This window comes from Curcuma longa, chromosome 8 (assembly GCF_044706935.1).
Source record: "Curcuma longa cultivar G26 ecotype Majalengka, Jawa Barat chromosome 8, ITB_CL_G26_1.1, whole genome shotgun sequence".
NCBI lineage: Eukaryota > Viridiplantae > Streptophyta > Magnoliopsida > Zingiberales > Zingiberaceae > Curcuma > Curcuma longa.
Window position 1 is genome coordinate 10054036 of NC_133868.1, and position 25077 is coordinate 10079112.

At 34.1% G+C, this 25077-nt stretch overlaps 1 protein-coding gene and 1 pseudogene across 5 annotated transcripts; one reads left to right on the top strand and one right to left on the bottom strand.

Annotated features, from left to right (window-relative positions):
- Positions 1-2476: 2476 nt before the first annotated feature.
- LOC141833846 (carbon catabolite repressor protein 4 homolog 3-like) lies at positions 2477-24393 on the top strand. 5 transcript variants are annotated; one of them, XR_012602248.1, is made up of 16 exons: positions 7886-7955; positions 9871-10150; positions 16672-16835; positions 16917-16982; positions 17250-17302; positions 17378-17459; positions 18952-19038; positions 20758-20850; positions 21174-21206; positions 21293-21369; positions 23195-23294; positions 23376-23461; positions 23535-23619; positions 23883-23982; positions 24069-24162; positions 24260-24393. XR_012602248.1 is itself a non-coding variant. In XM_074721347.1 (15 exons), the coding sequence occupies exons 1-15, from the start codon at positions 2532-2534 to the stop codon at positions 24096-24098; spliced, it is 1380 nt and encodes a 459-aa protein (XP_074577448.1). In that variant the 5' UTR covers positions 2477-2531; the 3' UTR covers positions 24099-24393. The 5 variants fall into 5 exon arrangements, 3 of the variants coding, with proteins under 3 accessions (XP_074577448.1, XP_074577447.1, XP_074577449.1); XM_074721347.1 differs by lacking the exons at positions 7886-7955; positions 9871-10150 and adding exons at positions 2477-2564; positions 4624-4903 and having other exon boundaries at positions 24058-24393; XM_074721346.1 differs by lacking the exon at positions 7886-7955 and adding an exon at positions 7738-7818 and having other exon boundaries at positions 24058-24393.
- On the bottom strand, positions 11858-14964 carry LOC141833115 (disease resistance protein RPS2-like; annotated as a pseudogene).
- Positions 24394-25077: the final 684 nt, after the last annotated feature.

Genomic DNA, 25077 nt, shown 5'->3' on the forward strand with positions numbered 1-25077 from the left:
AATCCTTATTTAATTAATTAATCTTTCATATTACTTAAAATTTTGATTAATTTAATTTTCAACCGAATTAATTGATATTTTATCGGTTCCATTAGTTTTACAAAAATTTGATTCGGTTCGATTTTGATTAATTTAATTTAATTTGATTCAATTTTAATCGAATACTAAACCCTAATAATATTGTATTCAAAACTCAAATAAAAAAAAATCTCATAATTCTAGGCTTGTTGCAACTCAAATTTATGAAGGAAGAATTTTAGCAAAAAAAAGATATTATTAGCTCAATTCTCACTCGTTAGCGGAGTCAATGTAAAAAATCCTCCTTCAGCTTGATTAGAAGGAAATTTAATATTGGTGTTAATTATGTTTGTTAGAATGTTAGTCGTAAATGTTGGAAATTTAATTTATATTTTTATTGTGATGTTTGATAAATATTTTAAATTAGATATTTATATTTGATTTGCAAAGAAGTCTCGCTGCTGGAAAGAAATTTTAGATTTTTCTCAGAGTCGACGTCAATGAATCTCATCTCACTCAAAATCCACATCAATGGATCAGATCTATTTTAGACATTGAATATTACTTAATCAAACTCTCAAATACATGACTCTCGATCGTACCTCTCATAAAATTAAAATTAGTAAAAGAGAATAAAGAGCTACAAAGTTTTTGAAGAGCAGTAAGCGTGCTGACTGTGATCCCAATGACTTTTAATCTCTTCAAGCTTTCAAGCTCTTCAAAACTCACACCTCGTTCCCAAGTCTGTCCTTCCCTCCACTGTAACTGTTTTAATCAGGAATGATTCTCAAAGATTTCATGCATGGATTTACTAACACTGCCTCCGATCCATTTCACTTTAATCATCTTCTCTATGCCCATATGGCTGCAAGTGTCTTGTGTTCGGGTTGTGAATATGATCTTACACTTTGATGGATCTAGGTGCAGGAAGTGGAATTCCAACAACCTGATAATATAGCGGCTCCCATAGATTATCGAGTAACAATATGAACTTTAACTTACTCAGGACTCTATAATTTGGTTGCTCTGTCTCTGTGTGTGATCTCATCTTGCCATGTCAAACTCAATCGATTGAATAAAGATTTATGGGCTTCCTTCCTTGAGCTTATAGTCTAATAATAGCTCGAGTAAGATCATGTCTACCTCTATTTCACTCGGGAAATCATTGTTGAATCTTCTCTCAAGAGCGCCGTCTTACCCACACCACCCATTCCGTGGATGCCAATCACACTCAAACTATCATCTTTGGCATGGTGTTGAAGCTCCCCAAAGACCTTGTCAATTTTTATTGGCTTGTTTCTAAATCTAAATAAGAGTATTAATTATTAAAAGAAAAGTAAAAAAACTCTTCTATCAAATGTAAAATATTCAATTATAATTTCTTTCAATTCTATAATTGTGTGAGACAATATTTTTGGAGTTCTTAATTATACATCAATTTATTCAATCTTGCAGTCAACTTTCTCTAATACTCGAATTGCATATCTAAATTTTATATTTAATAAAATATGTACTTAATTTTCATTATACTCTTCTTTCACTCGGTAAATTAATCATCTACTCCTTCAAACCACACTATGCAAAAATTCTTCCCGACCATAACTATAACTATAGAATAATGCTTCTAGGGTTCTTAGTAGCAACAAGTTGTCTTTAAAAAACTTGAAGTCATCTAATCTTGTTGCACCAAACGCATACATGTTATAAATATTCATAATATGTATGAGCAATAACAAATGGATCATATTTGAAATTTAATCAATTTGAGTATATATATATATAGTATAATTTCATAATAAGCCTTGAGTTCCTTAACTGTTTAAAAAGGCTATAATTATTTTCTTTTCTCAAATTTACATCGACTCAGCTACACATAATAATTTTACCTCAAATTGTTACTTGAAACTTAAAATAATTTGATTTCACAAAAAAAAATACTTTAAACTCTTTGGTGTTTGTTCATACCTTCCCAATTTATATTAATATATAAAATTATTATATATTGACTTAAACTTGTACAATTTTATATAAAAAAATCTGGGTTTTTTTTTTAATCATTTGGTCTCCCTTTCATATTAGTTGATCTTGTGAAATCAATTTTAGAATATTAGGAAAACATAAACAAAAGAACAATTTTGAACTTTATTGATTTTTGCTCGGAAGCGTTTTGAAGAGGAAAATAACTATTGAACTTTATTGATTTTTGCTTGGAACTTTATTGATTTTTGCTCTGAATTTCATTTTTTCCCACCTTCTAAAAATTCAAATAATTTGTCCTCCATTGTTATAGTCGTACAAATATCAATATCAAATAGATGGAAAATAAATTCCACAAAGACACGAATTATTAAAAAAATAAAATATCAACAAAAGAGATATCTAAAAATTTCCTAAATTATCTTCCACATATACGTCTACATGTATCTTGAGCCACATTTCGACTTCTTCCTTCGTCCGCCCTCGCGAGTCCCAATCTCGTTCTTCAAACCCTTGTGGTCGCCATTTGCTTCAGCATGTTCGCCGACGCCAATTCGTTCCTCTCCCAGGTGACATGTTCGCCGATGTTTTTTTTTCTTTCTCAACTAAGAACACCGAGAATGGGTCTTCCGATCATTAGAACAAACCCTTGCTGTAACCAACTCGTTCATGATATTCGCCGACTCAGATCCTTTTATCTCCCAGGTGCTTTGTTTTCTTCCTCTGTTCGATGCATTATCCTTATCTATTTTTGAGTTTCATTTTTTTTCTTATATAAGCGGAAATCGCGTATTTCAATGATTAGTTAGTGCGAGGTTTATACTAGGGTGTCCATATTAGTCCCTGTCCCGCGGTCAGCCATGGACGATGTGTCTTTCGTGAACAGATCGAGGAGAGTGTATGTAGATGCATGGGAGCTATGGGAAACCAATTGATGGTTATTTCTTTACACTGATACTAGGTTAAAGTTGTGCGATGATGCAGTTTCAATTTTAGCACTTAAGTATTATTATTATTTTTGGTTGGAAGTGGATCGAGATAGGTATAGTCGATGGTTCTTCAAGTAGGTATTAGTTACTTCTTCTCGTATTAATAATAAGCGAGTTTCTCCATTATGCTCTTATCTCTATGATTTCCTCCCCAAGAATCATAATCCTAACATCCCTCTTTGCATGTGTAAGCATAAGACTCTTCTTTGTCAAATTCCCAAATTGCACAAGTATTGTTCTTCATTGTCTCATTTTATAATAGTTTAAAAAAAAAAATAATCCATGAATTAAAAAACATTGTAATTAATTACATTAATGACGAATATGATTTACAAATAATTAATTTACTATTTTTTCATATTTAAAAATGTATTATTATAACTAAAATTGAAACATGTCTAATGCTGTCTAATGAATATAAGATTACTAAATTTACACTGATAACTATGAGTATTGTTTTTTGGTACTACTTTATAATTGCTCATGGAGAACTATTATCCTTATCCACTTTCTCTTTTATTGTAAAATAATAGTACCTTTTTGTACAACTGTATCCTATATCTATTTTTAAATTTTATGATTTCTCTTTTAATGTTCACAAATCACAAAAAAGTTAACATGGTTGTGGATAGATTACACAACAAATAAGCTTACCACATCTCTTAGCTCTATGACTTTGAGGGATATTCCTTAGCATAAAGGGGTTTTGGGTAAACAGTCACTATTAGTAGGAACAATTTTATTGTGTGCTTCATAATACACTTTTTCATTTCGAAGTTTTAAATTTTTTTGGCAAAAATGTGTCAAACTTTTAGAAAAAAAATTATTGATATTTGTAATGTTGTGTATTACATCCTTAATCTTTATCTACAACATCATTATTTCATCTAGATAAATATAAATATTATCACCATTATTTCCTCTAGCTGAATAATAGCATGTCAAATTTTCATAGTTGACATGCCCACTATTTTATCAACGAAAATATAGTTCTCAAGGTAATTTTAAAAGTTATATAGATAAACATTTTCAAATAATATAGATGGAACAAAGTGTATAATTTAAGAAAAGGGAATATTGATCCCAAACAAAGTACTGGCAATAACTTTCAAGCTCTCATCATCTTGGCTAGTGTCACTTTGAAGATATTTGCACAAGTTGAAAACAATGAAAGATAATTTTAAAAAATAGTGAAATTAAATTATTCTCACCCATATCAATCTATCATATAAAGTGGGTTATGTGCAAATAATCTTTATTAATATGGAAAATTCATTCAACCACACTTCTTCTTATTTCTTATGTTTAAATTTCTAAAATTTTAGAAAAATTTTATGGAATTTAAAATTTGTATCATTTTATTCTTAATTACTAATAAAAACATGTTTAATCAATCTTGCCAAATATTAGCATGGGAGATTTCACATACTTGCCATATTAGTACTAAATGAAGGTGTTCCAAGGAAATTCAAAATTATAGGAAATATTTTAAAAATTTTAGAACATTGGAAAGAATTTTGAAAGCTAAGGGATTAAATCACATTTTCCCTCACAAATAATGTTACAAGTGATTATATTAAGATTAATTAGTTCAACGTTTTTTTAATTTTTATTTCTTGCATGGGTGACATTGGCACAGGGGAGAAGATCTAGCGAAAGAATGTGGCATGAGGCTTTGTGTTGTAGAAGCTCCGTTACTCCACTTGCCATGATGTCTCACCGGCGGTCTCTCAAATGTGTTATCCCTTCTAAACGGGTTCCTACGTGTTGTGTTAGGGGAACAACCAACTTGCCAATGCCATTCGATCGTCGTTGGTACAATCCAAGGAGGAGAAAGAAGAAGTTTCATCATCCTTTGAAACCTGCTCGACGATGGATCCAACATGAGGGCTACAATCATTTTGATTGCCACTCCAAAGGTACTATTTCAAATCTCATACATAAAAGGACCCTCCTTATTTAGGTTTAATGTAGTTGGTTATCATTTTTTCTGACTTAATTTATATCTTAAGCGGACAAAAATAAGTAAGTTAAGAGGAACTAAGGAAAGTTTGAGTTTTTTTGTATGATACTTTTCCTAAGTAATTAAGGTTTAAAACGCATGTATTTAGCAACAATTAATGACGTTAAAATGTCGCATCAAGAGTCACCTCACTTTTTGGATTAATCGGTATAAGTTGGATACTTGATTTTAAAAATATAAAGTAAATTTTGGCCTCCAAGACTGTGATGCAACGGTGAGATGCTTCGGCATCCACGTAATTAGGGGTGAGTAAAAGTTTGGTTAAATCGATTGAACTGATCAAATTTAAAAATTTGATTCGATTATTTTAAAATTTTAGAATTTTGAGTTTCTTCTAAAAAATTGATTAATTCGATTCAGCTTGTCTTAAAAATTCTTATTCGGTTAAATTGAAATAAATTGAATTAATCAAAATAGAAAAAAATAATCAATAAATTCCTAAATAACTGAACTTATAAATCCTTATTTAATTGATAAATCTTTCATATTACTTAAAATTTTGATTAATTTGATTTTCAACCAAATTAATCGATATTTTATCAGTTCAGTTGGTGTAAAAAAATTGATTCAGTTCGATTTCGATTAATTTAATTTGATTTGATTCGATTTTAATCAAATACTCCGCCCTAATAATATTGTACTCAAAACTCAAATAAAAAAAATAATCTCATAATTCTAGGCTTGTTGCAACTCAAATTTATGAAGGAAAAATTTTAGCAAAAAAAAGATATTATTAGATCAATTCTCACTCGTTAGTGGAGTCAATGTAAAAAATCCTCCTTCAGCTTGATTAGAAGGAAATTTAATATTGGTGTTAATTATGTTTGTTAGAATGTGTTAGTCGTAAATGTTGGAAATTTAATTTCTATTTTTATTGTTATGTTTGATAAATATTTTAAATTAGATATTTATATTTGATTGGCGAAGAAGTCTCGCTGTTGGAAAGAAATTTTAGATTTTTCTCAGAGTCGACGTCAATGAATCTCATCTCACTCGAAATCCACATCAATGGATCAGATCTATTTTAGACACTGAATATTAATTACTTAATCAAACTCTCAAATACATGGCACTCGATCGTACCTCTCATAAAATTAAAATTAGTAAAAGAGAACAAAGAGCTACATAGTTTTTGGAGAGCAGTAAGCGTGCTGACTGTGATCCCAATGACTTTTAATCTCTTCAAGCTTTCAAGCTCTTCAAAACTCACACCTCGTTCCCAAGTCTGTCCTTCCCTCCACTGTAAGTACTGTTTATCATTTCAAGCCATCGCAACTCTCGAAGACCGGAGATTAGTCTAATAATAGCTCGAGTAAGATCATGTCTATCTCTATTTCACTCGGGAAATCATTGTTGAATCTTCTCTCAAGAGCGCCGTCTTACCCACACCACCCATTCCGTGGATGCCAATCACACTCAAACTATCATCTTTGGCATGGTGTTGAAGCTCCTCAAAGACCTTGTCAATTTTTATTGGCTTGTTTCTAACACTAAAGAAGAGTATTAATTAATTAGCCTTATTAAAAGAAAAGTAAAAAACTCTTCTATCAAATCTAAAATATTCAATTATAATTTCTTTCAATTCTATAATTGTGCGAGGCAATGCTGTTGGAGTTCTTATACATCAATTTACTGAATCTCGTAGCTAACTTTCTCTAATACTCAAATTGCATATCTAAATTTTATATTTAATAAAATATGTACTTAATTTTCATTATACTCTTCTTTCACTCGGTAAATTAATCATCTACTTCTTCAAACCACACTATGCAAAAATTCTTCCCGACCATAACTATGTAGAATAATGCTTCTAGGGTTCTTGTTGCACACATGTTATAAAATATTCATAATATGTATGAGTAATAACAAATGGATCATATTTGAAATGTAATCAATTTGAGTCTATATATATAGTATAATTTCATAATAAGCCTTGAGTTCCTTAACTTTTTAAAAAGGCTATAATTATTTTCTTTTCTCAAATTTAGATCAACTCGGTTACACATAATAATTTTAACTCAAATTGTTACTTGAAACTTAAAATAATTTGATTTCACAAAAAATACTTTAAACTCTTTGGTGTTTGTTCATACCTTCCCAATTTATATTAATATATAAAATTATTATATATTGACTTAAACTTGTACAATTTTATATAAAAAAATCTGGGGTTTTTTTTTTTGAATCATTTGGTCTCCCTCTCATATTATTTTATCTTGTGAAATCAATTTTAGAATATTAGGAAAACATAAACAAAAGAACAATTTTGAACTTTATTGATTGAGTTCCGGGGCCCTATCTTTTGCTCGGAAGAGTTTTGAAGAGGAAAAGAAATAAAAGAAATGTTTTTTCATCATATTTTTTTTCTTGTCATTTGAATCTGCGTTAAGTTTAAATAATTTAAATTTTGCTGCACGATATAAATAATCTGAATTTTATTTTTTATAATAGAACAAATTTATTAAAATGAATAAAGATTGAATCTATCGTATTGAACTACTAGATAGCAATATGAATTATTAAAAAAAAAATTGCTCCCGGGGTATAAGTGAGTTGGTTAATCTTAACTGGCAAGGGTTGAACTACTAGATAGCAATATCGAATTATAAAAAGAAGAATTATTAAAAAATTATATAAAAAAAAAAATCTAAAAATTTCCAAAATTATCTTCCACATATACGTCTACATGTATCTTGAGCCACATTTCGACTTCTTTCGTCCGCCCTCGCGAGTCCCGATCTCGTTCTTCAAACCCTTGTGGTCGCCATTTGCTTCAGCATGTTCGCCGACGCCAATTCGTTCCTCTCCCAGGTGACATGTTCGCCGATGTTTTCTTTTTCTTTCTCAACTAAGAACACCGAGAATGGGTCTTCCGATCATTAGAACAAACCCTTGCTGTATCCAACTCGTTCATGATATTCGCCGACTCAGATCCTTTTATCTCCCAGGTGCTTTGTTTTCTTCCTCTGTTCGATGCATTATCCTTATCTATTTTTGAGTTTCATTTTTTTTCTTATATAAGCGGAAATCGCGTATTTCAATGATCAGTTAGTGCGAGGTTTATACTAGGGTGTCAATATTAGTCCCTGTCCCGCGGTCAGCCATAGACGATGTGTCTTTCGTGAACAGATCGAGGAGAGTGTATGTAGATGCATGGGAGCAATGGGAAACCAATTGAAGGTTATTTCTTTACGCTGATACTAGGTTAAAGTTGTGCGATGATGCAGTTTCAATTTTAGCACTTAAGTATTATTATTATTTTTGGTTGGAAGTGGATCGAGATAGGTATAGTCGATGGTTCTTCAAGTAGGTGTTAGTTACTTCTTCTCGTATTAATAATTATGCTCTAATCTCTAATTCTCTATGATTTCCTCCACAAGAATCATAATCCTAACATCCCTCTTTGCATGCATAAGCATAAGACTCTTCTTTGTCAAATTCCCATATTGCACAAGTATTGTTCTTCATTGTCTCATCTTTATAATAGTTTTTTATAAAAATAATCCATGAATTAAAAAACATTGTAATTAATTACATTAATGACGAATATGATTTACAAATAATTAATTTACTATTTTTTCATATTTAAAAATGTAATTATTCATAACTAAAATTGAAACATGTCTAATGATGTCTAATGAATATAAGATTACTAAATTTACACTGATAACTATGAGTATTGTTTTTTGGTACTACTTTATAATTGCTCATGGAGAACTATTATCCTTATCCACTTTCTCTTTTATTGTAAAATAATAGTACTTTTTTGTACAACTGTATCCTATATCTATTTTTAAATTTTATGATTTCTCTTTTAATGTTCACAAATCACAAAAAAGTTAACATGGTTGTGGATAGATTACACAACAAATAAGCTTACCACATCTCTTAGCTCTATGACTTTGAGGGATATTCCTTAGCATAAAGGGGTTTTGGGTAAACAGTCACTATTAGTAGGAACAATTTTATTGTATGCTTCATAATACATTTTTTTCATTTCGAAGTTTTAAATTTTTTCGGCAAAAATGTGTCAAACTTTTAGAAAAATTTAGTGATATTTGTAATGTTGTGTATTACATCCTCAATCATTATCTACAACATCATTATTTCATCTAGATAAATATAAATATTATCACCATTATTTCCTCTAGCTGAATAATAGCATGTCAAATTTTCATAGTTGACATGCCCACTATTTTATCAACGAAAATTTAGTTCTCAAGGTAATTTTAAAAGTTATATAGATAAACATTTTCAAATAATATAGATGGAACAAAGTGTATAATTTAAGAAAAGGGAATATTGATCCCAAACAAAGTACTGGCAATAACTTTCAAGCTCTCATCATCTTGGCTAGTGTCACTTTGAAGATATTTGCACAAGTTGAAAACAATGAAAGATAATTTTAAAAAATAGTGAAATTAAATTATTCTCACCCGTATCAATCTATCATATAAAGTGGGTTATGTGCAAATAATCTTTATTGATATGGAAAATTCATTCAACCACACTTCTTCTTATTTCTTATGTTTAAATTTCTAAAATTTTAGAAAAATTTTATGGAATTTAAAATTTGTATCATTTTATTCTTAATTACTAATTAAAACATGTTTAATCAATCTTGCCAAATATTAGCATGAGAGATTTCACATGCTTGCCATATTAGTATTAAATGAAGGTGTTCCAAGGAAATTCAAAATTATAGGAAATATTTTAAAAATTTTAGAACATTGAAAAGAATTTTGAAAGCTAAGGGATTAAATCACATTTTCCCTCACAAATAATATTACAAGTGATTATATTAAGATTAATTAGTTCAACGTTATTTTTTTTTAATTTCTTGCATGGGTGACATTGGCACAGGGGAGAAGATCTAGCGAAAGAATGTGGCATGAGGCTTTGTGTTTTAGAAGCTCCGTTACTCCACTTGCCATGACGTCTTACCGACGGTCTCTCAAATGTGTTATCCCTTCTAAACGGGTTCCTACGTGTTGTGTTAGGGGAACAACCAACTTGCCAATGCCATTCGATCGTCGTTGGTACAATCCGAGGAGGAGAAAGAGGAAGTTTCATCATCCTTTGAAACCTGCTCGACGATGGATCCAACATGAGGGCTACAATTATTTTGATTGCCACTCCAAAGGTACTATTTCAGATCTCATACATAAAAGGACCCTCCTTATTTAGGTTAGTTGAGACTTAAATTCTTGTTCTAGAGTAATGCTATTTTGGTTCTTAGGGTATGTTGTTGCTATTTAAAATGAGGACCAGTCATATCTATCCAAGAAAACACTTCTTATGGTGATTCTTGTTGATCACTTCTTGAATTCTCGAACAAGAAGAAAATAGACCAATTATTTTATTCTATAAAATTTGGGGACAATCTTTATTAGGAAGCCATTGAAGAATTGAATAATTTGATTCATATTTGTATTGTTGTTTGTGGAAATGTTTTCATTTTAAAACCAAATTATTGCCTATTTCAGCCTTGTGACTTGTAATGTTTCTTGTTTCTGAGAATCTATCAATACTTTAGAGGGCTTCATATATCTCAATATGTATCCTGAGAGAAACCCCATTAAGACTAGTTTTTTCCCCCAGAGATCTGAGTTAACTCACTGTTACATTAGATCTTGGTTTGATCCTTGAGACTTGAGTATTGTGATTATTCTGATTGCCACTCCAAAAGCACTATTTCAGGCCTCATACATTGAACTGAACCCATAGGTTAGTTGAGATCTAAATTCTTGTTCTAGTTTAATACTCTCTTGTTAGTTAGGTCATGTTGTTGCTATCTCAAATGAAGACCACTAGTATCTGTTGAATAAAACACTTCTTTATTGTGATTCTTATTAATCACATCTTGAATTCCTTAAAAGAAGAAAACAGATCAGATATTTGATTGATTAGAAATTGGGATGAATTCCTCTCTTTTAGATTGTTAATTAAGAATGATTTTATTTACATGTTTATGGTGTTCTTCCATAGCTTGTCCAATTGGCTTCTTCAGTTGTATTACCTGGATATTTTGGCCAGCCAATCCAAGTGCTCACTCAGTTCTCCTGCCCTCTTGAATGCTTCTTCCCCTTGCTTGGCTGGTCAGATTGAGTCTTCCTTTTTTCCCAATTGGGTATATGGGTTTCTCCTCTTGTCATATCAGTCATATTCCCAAAAGAAGATGATGAATGTTTTGTTCATTTAGGAAACTCTAGGATGAACAATCAAGTTAACTATGTCTTTTCTTTCCACCTCTTTTTTCTGCTCAAGTAATTAGTGGAAAGGATTGGATGTAAAGTATCTTTACTCTCTGCTCCTTATCCAAGGTAATCAAGTTTTTAAGTCCTTACATTTCCTTCCACTCCCTTCTCCACCTACCTCCCCTATAATTAAATGATAGCTATTAAATAATATATAGGATGATTACTTTCATGACATATGTAGTTGATTTCATTAAATATAACCAGTAAACAAATAGAAAATATAAAAATTGGTAAACTGGGTACATATAGGTAATATTGTTAAAAATAAAAAGAAAAAAAAGAAAAGAGTGATTATGCCACTCAGTTTAGTGGCCTAGTTGATATATTGGGTCATCTGGATTTGTCTAAATGAATCTATCTTGCTCAACTGAGCAAATCCCTATATGCTTAATCACCTAAGCCATGGAACATGAAACAATGTTAAGACACTGCCGTTGCACTCATGGAACATGAATTAAGCTCTCATTACAAAATATCATATTTTAGACATTGAATATTACATAATCAAACTCTCAAATATATGATACTCATACCTCTCATAAAACTAAAATTACTACGGAGTAGACTTTCACAGTGGTGGCACAAAATGCCTATATTCTTCCCATACCTGGGATGAAGTTATCATCAATATACATGGGTTTGTAGAGGTGTTGAAGCAGTTGGTTCGCTCGTCGCCCCATTTGAGCTGCTTCCACCATGATCTCTCACACATGATATCTTTCAGCCCATCAGCAACCAACGTCAGCATCGTAAGTTTGGGGCAATCTTCCACCGTGATAGTCTTCAATGATGGGAATTTTATTGTTCGTTCCTCATCACTCAAACTCTTCAATTCTGGAAGCCGCCGTAGCACCATTATGTGGAGATGAGGGAAGATTGTTATAATTGTCTCCCCACTGCCATTTGCCTCTCCCTCCAATTTGATCAATCTATATATTGCCCTGCAATCCTCAATTTTTAGTGCAAGAAGAGTATTAGGGAACCTAGCCCTCCAAATGAGCTTTGCTTTTGGGAGACTTGAAAGCCGAAGCTCTTGTAGAGGTAGAAGAATAGGCTGAAGATTGCCTATTACTACCTCTTCTAGCTCACTCATTGCATGAAGCTGGATACGAGCTAGTCTGGGCATAGTTTCCACATGAAAATCCATTGATGGGATGTTGAACATCATTAAATCTTAACACCCTTCTACATGGAGCCAATGTGTGAATGCTGCCAGTCTTGGAGAGCCACAGAGGTTTCAAAGAGCAACAAGCATGTTGACTGCGATTCCAATGAATTTTAATCTCTTCAAGCTTTCCAGCTCTTTAAAGCCCACACCTACTTCCAAAATCTGCCCAGGGGCGATCTCCCAATGAATTTTAATCTCTTCAAGCTTTCTTTAAAGCCCACACCTACTTCCAAAGTCTGCCCCCTCCACCCACTGTAGCTGTCCAAAATGTTAAGCCACTGCAATTCTTGAAGACTGGAGATTAGTTGGTCAGGCATGATTCTCAAAGATGTCGTGGATGACAATGTCAAATATTTGAGATTTACTAATGCGGCATCTCCTTAGGTAGAGAAGTAATCTTAGTTTTGGATAGTTTGAGAAAGTGTAGTTGCACTAGATTACCAATGCTTACTGGAAGCTCCTCTATGGGAGTCTCTCGAAAATCAAGGATTTTGAGGTGAGGTATGTGCAAGAAGAAGCCATTGGAATCTTGCTGAGAAGCTTGTTAAACTGAGGATCTAGAAAAATCAAGTCAAAACATTGAGGTGCTTCTGGAAGGTCGCTTATTTTGTTGCCGCCAAGTGCAATTCTCTTTGCAGCTCGCCATTTCTCGACTGCCGGTGCTTCTTCGACCCACTCCCTATCCAGCACCAACCATTTGCTCTCCTTCTTCTTGTACTCACGTTCCACCCACAATATCATGGCTCGGGTCATGGGATGCATCGCGAAATAGTCATCATGAACTCTTACTGTTAAAGACGTTGCATGTAGTATGCCAGGCAGAAGCTGTGTCTTGTTGTCAGCATCCATTAGATTCTTGGCATTATCAATAATCCCTTCACCTAGCCATAAATTCCTAAGGTTATAACATCCTTGTTTAACTAATGCACCATAGGATGCACAAACTCGCAAGTTGCCACTAGATAGACGATCATAGCTTAGTTTCAAGGTAGAAAAAACATTATTTGTCATACCAGGTAGTTGGTGTGGTGTATCCTTCATGATGGTCAAGGCGTGCATCCACTCTTCCAAAAAATTTTTTGTTGCCATTGCTTGTGCTAGGGCAATGAGAGCTGCAGGTAAGCCGCCACATTCATTGACTAAAGCTCTAGCCATGATCAGTATAATCGCGTTGGTGTCAATGACATCCATCCTTGCACTATTTCTGAAGAGATTCTAAGTTGCCCCCTCTTCTAAGCATTCCACTTTAATCATCTTCTCTATGCCCATATGATTGCAAGTGTCTTCTGTTTGGGTTGTGAATGTGATCTTGCACTTTGATAGAGGCTCAGGAAGTGGAATTCCAACTACTTGATAATTAGCGACTCCCATAGATTATCAAGCAACAATGTGAAGTTTAACTTACTCAGGACTATATAATTTGGTTGCTCTATCTCTCTGTGTGACCTCATCCTGCCATGTCAAACACAGTCGACTGAATCAAGATTTCTGGACTTCCTCTAGCTTATAATCTATTGATAGCTCAAGGAAGATAACCACATCTACCTCTGTTTCACTCAGGAATCATTGTTGAACCTTCTCAAGAGTGCCGTCTTGCCCACACCACCCATCCCGTGGATGCCAATCATACTCAAACTTTCATCTTTGGCATGAAGTTGAAGCTCCTCGAAGACCTTGTCCATGCTAATTGTTTTGGGGATTGGCATCTTGATGGAGCGGGTAATGTTCAAGTTATCTGCGATCTTAGTGAATGCTCCACTTTGTTTGAGCTCTTTGATCGTTGCAAGTGCTGCTTCAACTTTGTTTTTGAGATGGTAGGTAGAACAAACGTTGAGTTGGAAGCTGCACAAACACTTGATCTTTTGGTTGTATTTTCCCTCTATAGACTTGGCTTCATATTCCATGTGTTGCATGGAGCTGAGCCACCCGAGCACTTCACTTCTGGGAGTCAGGCCATCCCTTCACTGTTTCGATTTCTCTCTTGATATCAGAACTCTTGTCCTTGAGTTGCCCAACCTCATTGACCAAGGAGCTAAAGGTCCCCTCATAGATCATGATATAATTGCATGACTGAGAGCAACAAGCCTTCAACAACTTGAAAATATCCATTAGAAAACTTGTGGAAAGAGACTCCATTGTAGTTATTGCAACCAAGGAATGAAATCTCGAGTTGTTTCGTCTGATACAGGCGAAAATTTTTATTTTGCCTGCGGACCGAAACTGACACAGTAAAGGCTTTGGTGGCGGCACACCCCGAGGCCACGCTGAGCCCTTGCGACTCGTCCGGAGGAATCCCCACAGTTGTGCGAGGCGTTGCCAGGCTAGCGCAACTCCTCCGGAGGCTTGTAGTATGCGGCTGGTTGGTGGTGGCATTGACGATGACATCAGAGGAGAAGGCGACAATGACGATGATTCCTCAACGGGTGCTGCGGCGGTGGCGGAATGCGCGTGATCGGAGGTGGGGAGGCTAACTGCGGCGTTGTTGCTGCGCGACTGGAGGAGGACAACCGAAAGAGGCTGCGGCGACATGCAGGCATGGGCAGTGGGAGAAAGATGTAGGTAGGAAGGAAAATGAACTTAGGTTTTCATTAAACTTAGGTTAACGTTTCCTATCAACTCCTCATTTAAATAGGATAACCAAACATGCTTTTTAAAACCCTAATCAATTTATCCCATTAAAATATTTAAAAATTATTTTAAATTCTAAAAAATCTAATAAAATTCTAATAAATCATATATATTCTGTTATATTTATTTCCTTATTTATTCTTAATTATTTTATTATTTTCTTTTGTATTAACTTAAATGAAGTTCCAATTGATTAATTTGATTAAATCTTTTCTCTCTCTATATATATATAATTGTGGTGTAAAATAGGAGGCGTCGCCGGGCTTACGTGACGTCTTCGGAGTAGTGCAACGATGGGGATACGTCGTGAGAGTGCGGAACAAGGCGGAAATAGTGAATTTAGGTTTAATTAAATTAAAAATTTTAATCAACTTCTAGCCACTATGATTGAGATAATTTAAACAGATTTAATTAAAGCCTAATAAAATTATCTCATTATATATATTTAAAAAATATTTTTTATTTTTTATTTTAAATATTTAGATTAATTTTTATTATTTTTAATTAATATGTTTTATATTTAAAAAATATCGAAACTATATTGACACGATACGATATGGTACCAACACTGTATCGTTTCAATTCGGGATTGAAACTTCGGCACATGTCGACATTTTAAATCTTGGTTGCAACAATAGGCTTGGAGAAAGTTGAATATGATGTAGGAGAAAAATAATTGTGGGATTATGAAGACAGAGAATGGCACGATGCATTATATACAGTAGATGCAGAATCAAATTCAAATCATGATTGCTCGCTGTGGAAGGAACGGAGTTGTGCAAAGAGAGAGGGCATTGCTCTCAAAGAGAGCAAAGTAAAGGAAAAAAGTTTGTCATGTGCAAAGAGAGAGGGCATAGCTCACGAAGAGAGCAAAGTAAAGAAAAAAAACTGGTACTAGTAATGGTATTTGGTTGGTAGAGAATTTTCTTGGATTTTCTGTGGTTTCTGAAGAAGGTTTCAACTTTTATTGGCTTGTTTCTAAAACTAAAGAAGAGGGTGTTGATTAGCCTTATTACAAGAAAAAGAAAAAAAATATTATTTTGAATTTATTCTTATAACAATATGGATATCTCGTTTATTAAAATAAAAATAAAAAAGAACATTGCTTTAATTCTATTTATTCTTCCATAAGGTGTTCAGTTAGAGATTAGCCATAGATATAACTTACAATTTGATTACAAAATGCAATATTTGATCAAAACAATTTCTGATGCAGAAAAGTAATATCTTTGTAAATAAGTGTTTGAAAACCACCAAAGTTTTGGACATGACTAGAGGATGCATTACACAAATTTGTATCATACACAAGTTAATAATCCTGTATAAATATGCTTTTTCAGCAGGATGAGTATTAAGTCGTGTCCTTTAGTCAAGGCATTCTTAGATTAATGGATCTTCCTTGTTATCTTGTAGAGATTAATTAATATATCTTAGATACTTTATACTTCAATTTGTAGTATTATCTTCTTTTATTCTTTGTAGTTTAACTATTAGAAAGCAAGTTATATATATATATATATATTTTGCAAAAACCTTTATTAATCGTTAAAATGTTTGATATCATAAAATATTCAAGTTATAAAATATGCTTTTTGTTTCTTTTTTTAGACTATTTCATGCTTATTTCATACAATATCCTGGGAGATAATAATGCTTCCAAACATGGTGAACTTTATCGTAACATTCCTTTGGATATCATGGACTGGAACTCAAGGAAGAGGTTCATCTTCCGTGAAATTGATAGTTTGAATGGTGATTTACTGTGCCTTCAAGTGAGTCCCCTATAACTTCATTTATTTAAAGTGTGTCCATTAATTGCCTTTCAAAATAAGGTTACCTTCTCATGTTTTCAGGAAGTAGATAATTACGAAGATATCTCAGCTTATTTGAAGAGAAAAGGTTATATTGGTCATTATAAGGTAAAAATATCCTCTAGCCAATGAGGGATTTAATCATTTGCAACAATTATGCGCGTGTGCTCGTTTCATAGCCTAACATTTAGCTCCATAATAATGATACAGTTTTGTAAGAATATTTTGCATTTAAATAAGTGATAGAATTCACATTTACAATAAGATTCCGTCCACCAACATATACTTGTGCTAAGTATATGTCATGTGTTATGTAAAGCTTTTAATAAAGTAAAATTCTTCATAAGAAGTCATAGATGCAAATTTGAATGCCAGTGTCGCACTGGATGGGCTAAGGATGGATGTGCTCTTTTTTGGAAAGCTGAGAGGTGCCAAAATTTTGTTTTATTCTTCTGCTTTTTTTGAACCTTATATCAATTCTTGTTATGGTTGATTTACTGCAGGTTTAAATTACTTGAGGCAGACAACATCGAGTTTAGATCTTTTGGTCTTCGTGATAACGTAGCCCAACTCCTTGTTTTTGAGGTAATTGTGTGATAAGTAGGAAAAGAAGACTTTTCATATTAGAACGTGTACATTCTATCTTTGACTGTCCCTTTACAAATAAAGTCACACATGCAGGAGACATGTATCTTATTAGAACCTGTATCTTATATATTTGGAACATATTGTTTTTTATTTATTAGAGAGGTAGCAATGGTAAAGTTGCTGCCGTATGACCTGAAGTCACAGATTTGAGATCTTTTGCAAAGTAGAGTAAGACTGCGTATGATAGACCTTTCCCTGGGATCCTATATTGACGGGAGCTTCATGCACCGGGCTATCCTTTTATTTATTAGAGAGGTAGTAACATTTTTTTCTGAAACTTTTGGTGGAAAAAGGTTTGATTAGCAACTGACGCAAATAGCTTAAGTGCATGACCTAGTTAAATACAAAATAAAGGAAAAACAGAGCCATGGCACCTACATTCTTAATTCTTTTCTTTAACTTTTTTGTGCTTGTTGAAACCAAATATATAAGATCAATTTTAGTAATAAGAAAAGAATAGAGGGAATAATTAAAATGGATTAACATGAAATTCACTTAGGAGTTTTACATAACTTAGATCTATTATTCGATAGAGATATTTGTGAAGATTCTATGTTTCAACGATGAGAAAATATCGATATTTGATGAAGATATCCTTAATAAGGTAGAGTGGCATAGAGGAGCTTTTGCAATCTTGTGTCTACACCTTATGCCCCTTAGGCCAAAACAATTTTCATATTTTACAGATTGAGTGCCAAACAATTGGAAACAATATGGTTAAAATTTAAATGGAATTAAGATAAATGGGCGAATTATTACAAATAGAAAAATAAAAAAAAACCTTTTATCCAGGAACATTTAGTATTGTCCAATAGATGAGAAATGATAGAGAATAGGTTAATATTGTATTGACATGTTCAATGTTCAAAGGCGAGTAGCTGATTTTCTGGTTGAACAAATTGAAACAATTAGTGTTGAAAATGTAAGAGATAAAGGAAGATAAAAAATTCTACTTAAAATAATGACTAGTTAATTGATTTAAATATTATTAAATATTGATTAGGCAACATCGAGTTCAACAGAGACAATATCCATTTACTGACTTCCAATAGTTGGGGCTCCATGATGATGATTTATCTCTCCACCAGAAATGTTGGTATAATTTTTCTTTATCAATTTTAATATATTAATTCTTTTCTTTATTGCCCATTAAGTAATATCTGTAAATTGTACTCAGCTGTGCTCTTCTAGAATAGTAAAACAACTTTTTTTCCCTTCTAATCTTCATTATCTTTGAGTTTTCTATGGCTTTATGTACACTTTTATCCTTGAGCTCTTTGAGGACCCTGAATGGAGAATTGAGTTTACTTTTCCATGCTTCCAGCCATCTCACATATGATATATTCTTTGGCATAGTTTTTTGGGATATAACTATGCAAGAGCCTCCATGCTTGCTATTTTGTCTCTGAAATCAGTTTGCTATAGGCAGTTATCAGAAGGTAATCCAAGAAGATTAGTAGTTGGAAACATCCATGTGCTGTTTAACCCAAAGCGTGGAGATATTAAGCTGGGACAGGTTCGTGATTGAAATTTTTAAGATCTACCTATAAAAAATTTCCTGGATGTGTTCTTTTAGCTTTTCTCTACTATTATGTGTTTGGGGTTTTATAATTTGTATTCCTGACTTTTTTAGGTTACGTCAGGTTTTTAAAGTTTCTTGAGATGCTACATGGTATTTGATTTTTAGTAAGAAAGGAAACAAGAGAAACAAGATCTATTTTAACATCTCATTTATTGTTGTAAATCAACAAGCTTGAATTCTTATATGTGTGGAAAGAAATACTATCGGATTAAAACTTGCATTATATTAAATGCTATTAGGGAGGGCCGGAGGTGGAGGAGGGCAGGGAGAAAGGAAAAAAATGCTGATATGAGTGCATCAACCTCCAAGAGTAGCAAGAGTTATGACAGAAAAAGAGAAGTGAAGATCAAATATAAGCGTACATTATAATACAACAATTTTATATTCTTTGACATCACCAACAACCATGGTTGCATGGAGTTTCTGTTGTTTATCTGCAGAGAGAAGAATTTATTAGCTCCATTTTAAATATACCTGTTGTCTGGGGCATAAATGAGTGCAAGTATCTGGAATACCTATAGCCTATAATTGACTGAAAGCTGGAGAAAAAGAAGTCAGATTTCATTAGTTAAGGAATGAGATTCTTGGTTGTTGCAAGTCTTCCATTCTCTCTCTCCTATGCCTTTTCCCTTTGTTTTCTTGTGTTCCTCTTGCTTCATTTCATGTCATTGCTTCTTAGCTTTATCTCTTCTATAAATAAGCCAATTGTCCTCCCAGTCTCTCTTCTTCTCTTCCTTGTTGCTTCACAAAGATGATGGTTTGATCAATCCAAGGAGGAAAGAAATAATAAGTAATAACTGCAGTCAGCATGATTTATTGCAAGCAACATGCATAGAAGCATGATTTGGAGGGAGAGACAGCATCCTAGACAATAAGACAAAACATTGGTATGGGATGAGATTGTAACAGCAACAATATGCACATGACAAAGAGAGTCCTCAAGTGATGCGTTGAAGATGAGAGATTTATCATGAAAAGCACTGGAGGGAGAGACAACATCCTAGACAATAAGACAAAACATTGGTATGGGATGAGATTGTAACAGCAACAAATAATCAGTAGTGCACATGACAAAGAGAGTCCTCAAGTGATGCGTTGAAGTCAATTAGCTAAGGACTTATTCCAAAATTTTGAGCTCATAGGAAATTGATCAATGTTTATATTTATATACTTATTACTACTCCATATGTGGTTGGATATAATTCATTTGTCTTTATCCCAAACGCAACACGTGAAATTGATGATAATGCTATCTTAGATAGGATTTGCACTTGATACCTCCTGCTTTGATTGGCTTGCTACTTATCTCAAAAGTTTGAGCTGTTAGGAAAGAGACCAATCTTTACGTCCATGTACTTGATATCATGTGGGGACTTTGGTGACAAGAAAAACTCATGTATTGTTTTTTGAGGACTGTTACATCAATGGTAGTTGGATGAGCCAAAGTTGATCCCACTTTCCTTTAATCGAACAACGTAAGTTTGACCACAGCTACCGTTTTTGTGCATACAATCGTAATCATACTTTAGCTAAGCCCTATTTTCAATGAATAATTATACAGTAACATTCTAAGTCCATCTTTATGATGATTTCCTCCATAAGATTTTGCTTCTTTTCCATTTAAGATTTTCAAGCTTCTCATTGTTTCTTCAGATCTATAGATTTTTACTGAAGGCAACTCAACTTTCAGAGAAGTGGGGTGGAATTCCTGTTGTACTTGCTGGTGATTTTAACAGCACACCCAAAGTATGGTCAGCTGATTCTTTATATAATGCTTTGCTGATATGGTTATCTCTCCATACTTCTGCATTATATTCTCCTTTCAAGGGCTAATTAATGATTTACTCGAGATTATTGTCAAGATGAATCCAACTAAATATCATAACAGCTATTGGCAGTCTTGAGCTACCCTTTTGGTGCACGTAACCAATGGAACATGTCAATTTCTGCAAGTGTTTGTGAACTTATTAACATAGATTTTTTCATAGTTGCTTATAGAAGCATGAAAAGAAATCCATTATTCTAATGGGTTTGGGAGCTGCTGACCTTTTCTCTCTTCATATTAACAGAGTGCAATCTATGATTTTTTGTCAACATCCAAGGTAAATCAGTAGTTTGTTGTTCATAGAATAAAATGCCATTTTCATCTTTGGGAAATTGTAATTGAGAGAAAACAAGGGTTCTGCAGCTGAAGGTTGACATGCACAACAGAAGAAAATTACTAGAGCAGAATAATTTTCAGTTCGCTCCATGCGATTTGTCTGCGTAAGTTCAAGCTTTAATGTTTAATAAAAGATGCATTTATACCCTATATTCTGAGTAAAGTATATCTCATTTTTCTGTGAGCAAAAATAATCAAACAGGTTCCCTTGTTTTAGAATTCACCAAATGGCTGCCCTATAATTATTGTCTATCCAAAATACCCTTATCTTGTGATCTCCACCCTCATCCCTATCACCCTCTCACCTCTGAAAACATTGCCCCCATCTTTTCCAGAGTTGTCTTCCTCACTGGCAATGCAGGTGCTGTTAGGATCGGTTGAATAGCTAGAGGGGGGTGAATAGCGTTTCTCGATTTTTCTTGATCTTTCTCTGCACAGAGATTAGCGGAAGCAAAAATATAAAAGAGAAAGACAGAGATCAACGCTAACCCGGTTTATTTTACTTGGTATCCACCTCCGCAGAGGTGACTAATCCAAGGATCCACACGCACGCACACACCCGATGCACTATGAATCTTCTCCTTCTCGAAAACTCGAAGGCGGAGAAACCTTTACACCTTTTTAGATCTCCTCAAAATGATATGAAATATTGTCTAGGAGGAGAGGAATAAAGCAGAGATCTGAGCACAAAAACGCTCACAAAAGAAGCACAAAAGAATGGCGAAGAAGATCAGTTGTTCTCGTGCAGGCTTCTTTTATAATCTCTGCAACATCAGTCGACTGCTGGCAGGGCCAGTCGACTGATGCCTTCAATCGGCAACAAAATCTTGCATTAAATGCCATTAAATGCTTGCCAATTTTCTGCAACGTTCAAATCACAGTCGACTGTCCAAGACCAGTCGACTGGCGACAGTCGACTATCCATAATCCCAGTCGACTCCTGTCTTCCTCTGGCTCGACTGATCTTTCTGTGTGCGTCTGATTTATGAGCAGTCGACTGCTGGCAGGGCCAGTCGACTGGTGAAGCTGAAAAATCACATTTCAGCTTCTCTTGACCTAGACCTCGGCCTTCAAACACCTCCCATAGCCTCATGCCTCCCTGCACTAGCCTGAGATGCTTCCATCAGCTTCGTCATGTCAAGTCCTTGCCAAGACCACCCTTGGACTTCTCCTTGCCAAGACTACCCACTTGGACTTTTGCTTGCCAAGACTACCCACTTGGACTTTTGCTTGCCAAGACTTCCCACTTGGACTTTTCTTTGCCAAGACTACCCACTTGGACTTTTCTTTGCCAAGACTACCCACTTGGACTTTTGCTTGCCAAGACTTCCCACTTGGACTTTTCTTTGCCAAGACTACCCACTTGGACTTTTCTTTGCCAAGACTACCCACTTGGACTTTTCTTTTGCCAAGACTTCCCACTTGGACTTTTCTTTTGCCAAGACAGGTGCCATCCACTGCCTAACTCCTTGGTGAGTTCACCCTCAACACCTCCCACAATCATGACATCATAGCATGGTGTCTACCTGACCTTTGCCCAATCTAACTGAGACAGACTGAAGCAGCATCAAGGCTCTCGCAGTCTTTGGCAATTGTATCTTCTTCATCGTTCAGGTCAGACAGATTTGTCTTGTGAAGGCGTAGAGGCATGCACAAGTGCCCTGGAAGATGGTGACAATCTAATTGGGTGGGGGTGGAGAGCTGTCTTCAAGCTTCAACAAAGACAAGGTTGCAGGAGATGGGGATAACGTTGGAGGTAGAAGATAACAGTATTTTGGGTAGACAAATATTAAGGGGTGCTTTTTGATGTTTTTGAAGATAGGGATGCCCTTTTGATTTATTATTATTATTATTTTCAAAATTTGGGGCATTCTCTTTATTTTCCCAAAATACAGATGCCCGTTTGATCATCTTTAGTTTTTGTTGCAGTCTAATTAATTATTGGACTGGTAAGGAGTTGGAAAATGGTTCACCTCATTCCCTAATTACACACGACTTGAATCTGCAAAGCTCTTATGCTACTGTCAAGGTTCATTCTTCTTAATCTCTCTTTTTTCCCCCCTCCATCCTGTATTTCTATCAGAATTTGCAATTTGCATGTTGTTTGCAGAGTACTGCAATGACAAGAGATTGTCTAGGTGAACCACTAGCCACTAGCTACCACTCCAAGTTTCTTGGAACTGTAGACTATATCTGGTGAATTCATCTCTTTCTCAGTATTCTACTCTCAACTTCATGTTTCTGTTTTGATTAGTTGCTCTTAGTCTAGGTACTCAACTGGACTTGCTTGTACCAGAGTTCTGGATACACTGCCCTTGGACACGCTGAGAACGCTTGGTGGTCTACCTTGCCAGGTATAATAGAACAAATCTTAAGTGTCACTTTCTTTTGATGCTAAGCAACCCTTTCGGAGATTGTGAAGGGAGTGCTCCCAAGTTTTATTCAATATAATGTTACTTTCAATCTACTTTGTGTAGCAACAAAAATGACATTCAAATTATTGGATAAGAACAGTGGGTAGTGAAGTGGTTGTTACCTTTGGCATTTGTAATAAATTATGTCCGTAATTAGATTGTCTGATGACACTAAATGGATCTTGAATCCATTGCTTTTTCAGGATATTGGAAGTGACCACTTATCCCTTGTAGCTGAGTTCGTGTTCACAGAAAGCAAAGAATTAGAAATAGGATTGACCTATGAAAGCAGCAATGATGAAGGTGCTGTTACCTCCTAAGTCAATTTAAAATGATACTAGGCATTCAACTTAAGATGTATGTTGGTGTTGATTCTAGGTATTCAGCAGCAACCTAGAGTTGGCCGGGATTATAATTGATAGTCTGTCCCTAAGGAAACAATTCAAATTGAAGATCACCAAGAAAGCAAGTTTGACAAACAAGGTTGGCTTCTAGTGCAAAATTCTCGGTATTCCTAGTACAACGATTGTAGTGCTAACTCGAGGATCGTCCTAAACATATTTCGTTTTTTATTTTTCAGGTTAGGTTTGTCGGACATAAATTATGTTGAAATTATTTTGTACAAACCTTTTTCAAATTTCATTTGAATCGCTTATAATTTGTCTGAACTAACTATTTTAGAATTCTCTTGGCTTGTTATTAATTTTCACTTCACGTTGGGTATTAATCTTTTTGTCTTGTTATTCTCATGTTGTGAAATTAGATTATCAAAGAGATGTTATTGTAGAAATAGAAATAAAAGGGCAATTCAATGTATGAAATTTTCATCATACGGAAGGTTCCGTATTGAATCTATTGTATGCAAGAGCACAAATGAACTGCAATAATAAAAATAAAGAGTATTCAAAGGATCGTGAGTGTCGTCGAGTTTTTCTTGTCCCATGTTTTATAGCATTTAAATTGAGCTTGATAAACCTCGTAAAATTAATATTGAAAGTGTTATATATCAATGACCACTTTTTAGTTGAGTCAAATTCATTGCAGTTGATTTAGACCATTTTAGTTGACTTAATTAGATAAGATCGTAAGTTTATCCGTCAATATTTAGTCCACTCAAATAAGCTTCCATATAATCATCCCTTTCCATTCTACTCATTTAGCTACTTCAGTGAACTTATCCATCCAATGAATATTTGTTGAGTTGAATCAATGCAAACAGAGAGTAACTTTATCTCGAGCAAAGAGCTTATAGTCGATTCAACACTTTATCGATTGGAATTATCATCAATCGACTTAATCTATTCATGAATCCCAATTATACTTGTCTTAACGCCTTGTAGGCTCACACAAAACTCTAGGATCAACTTCATAGACTATTCTATTAGAAATCTACTGTTC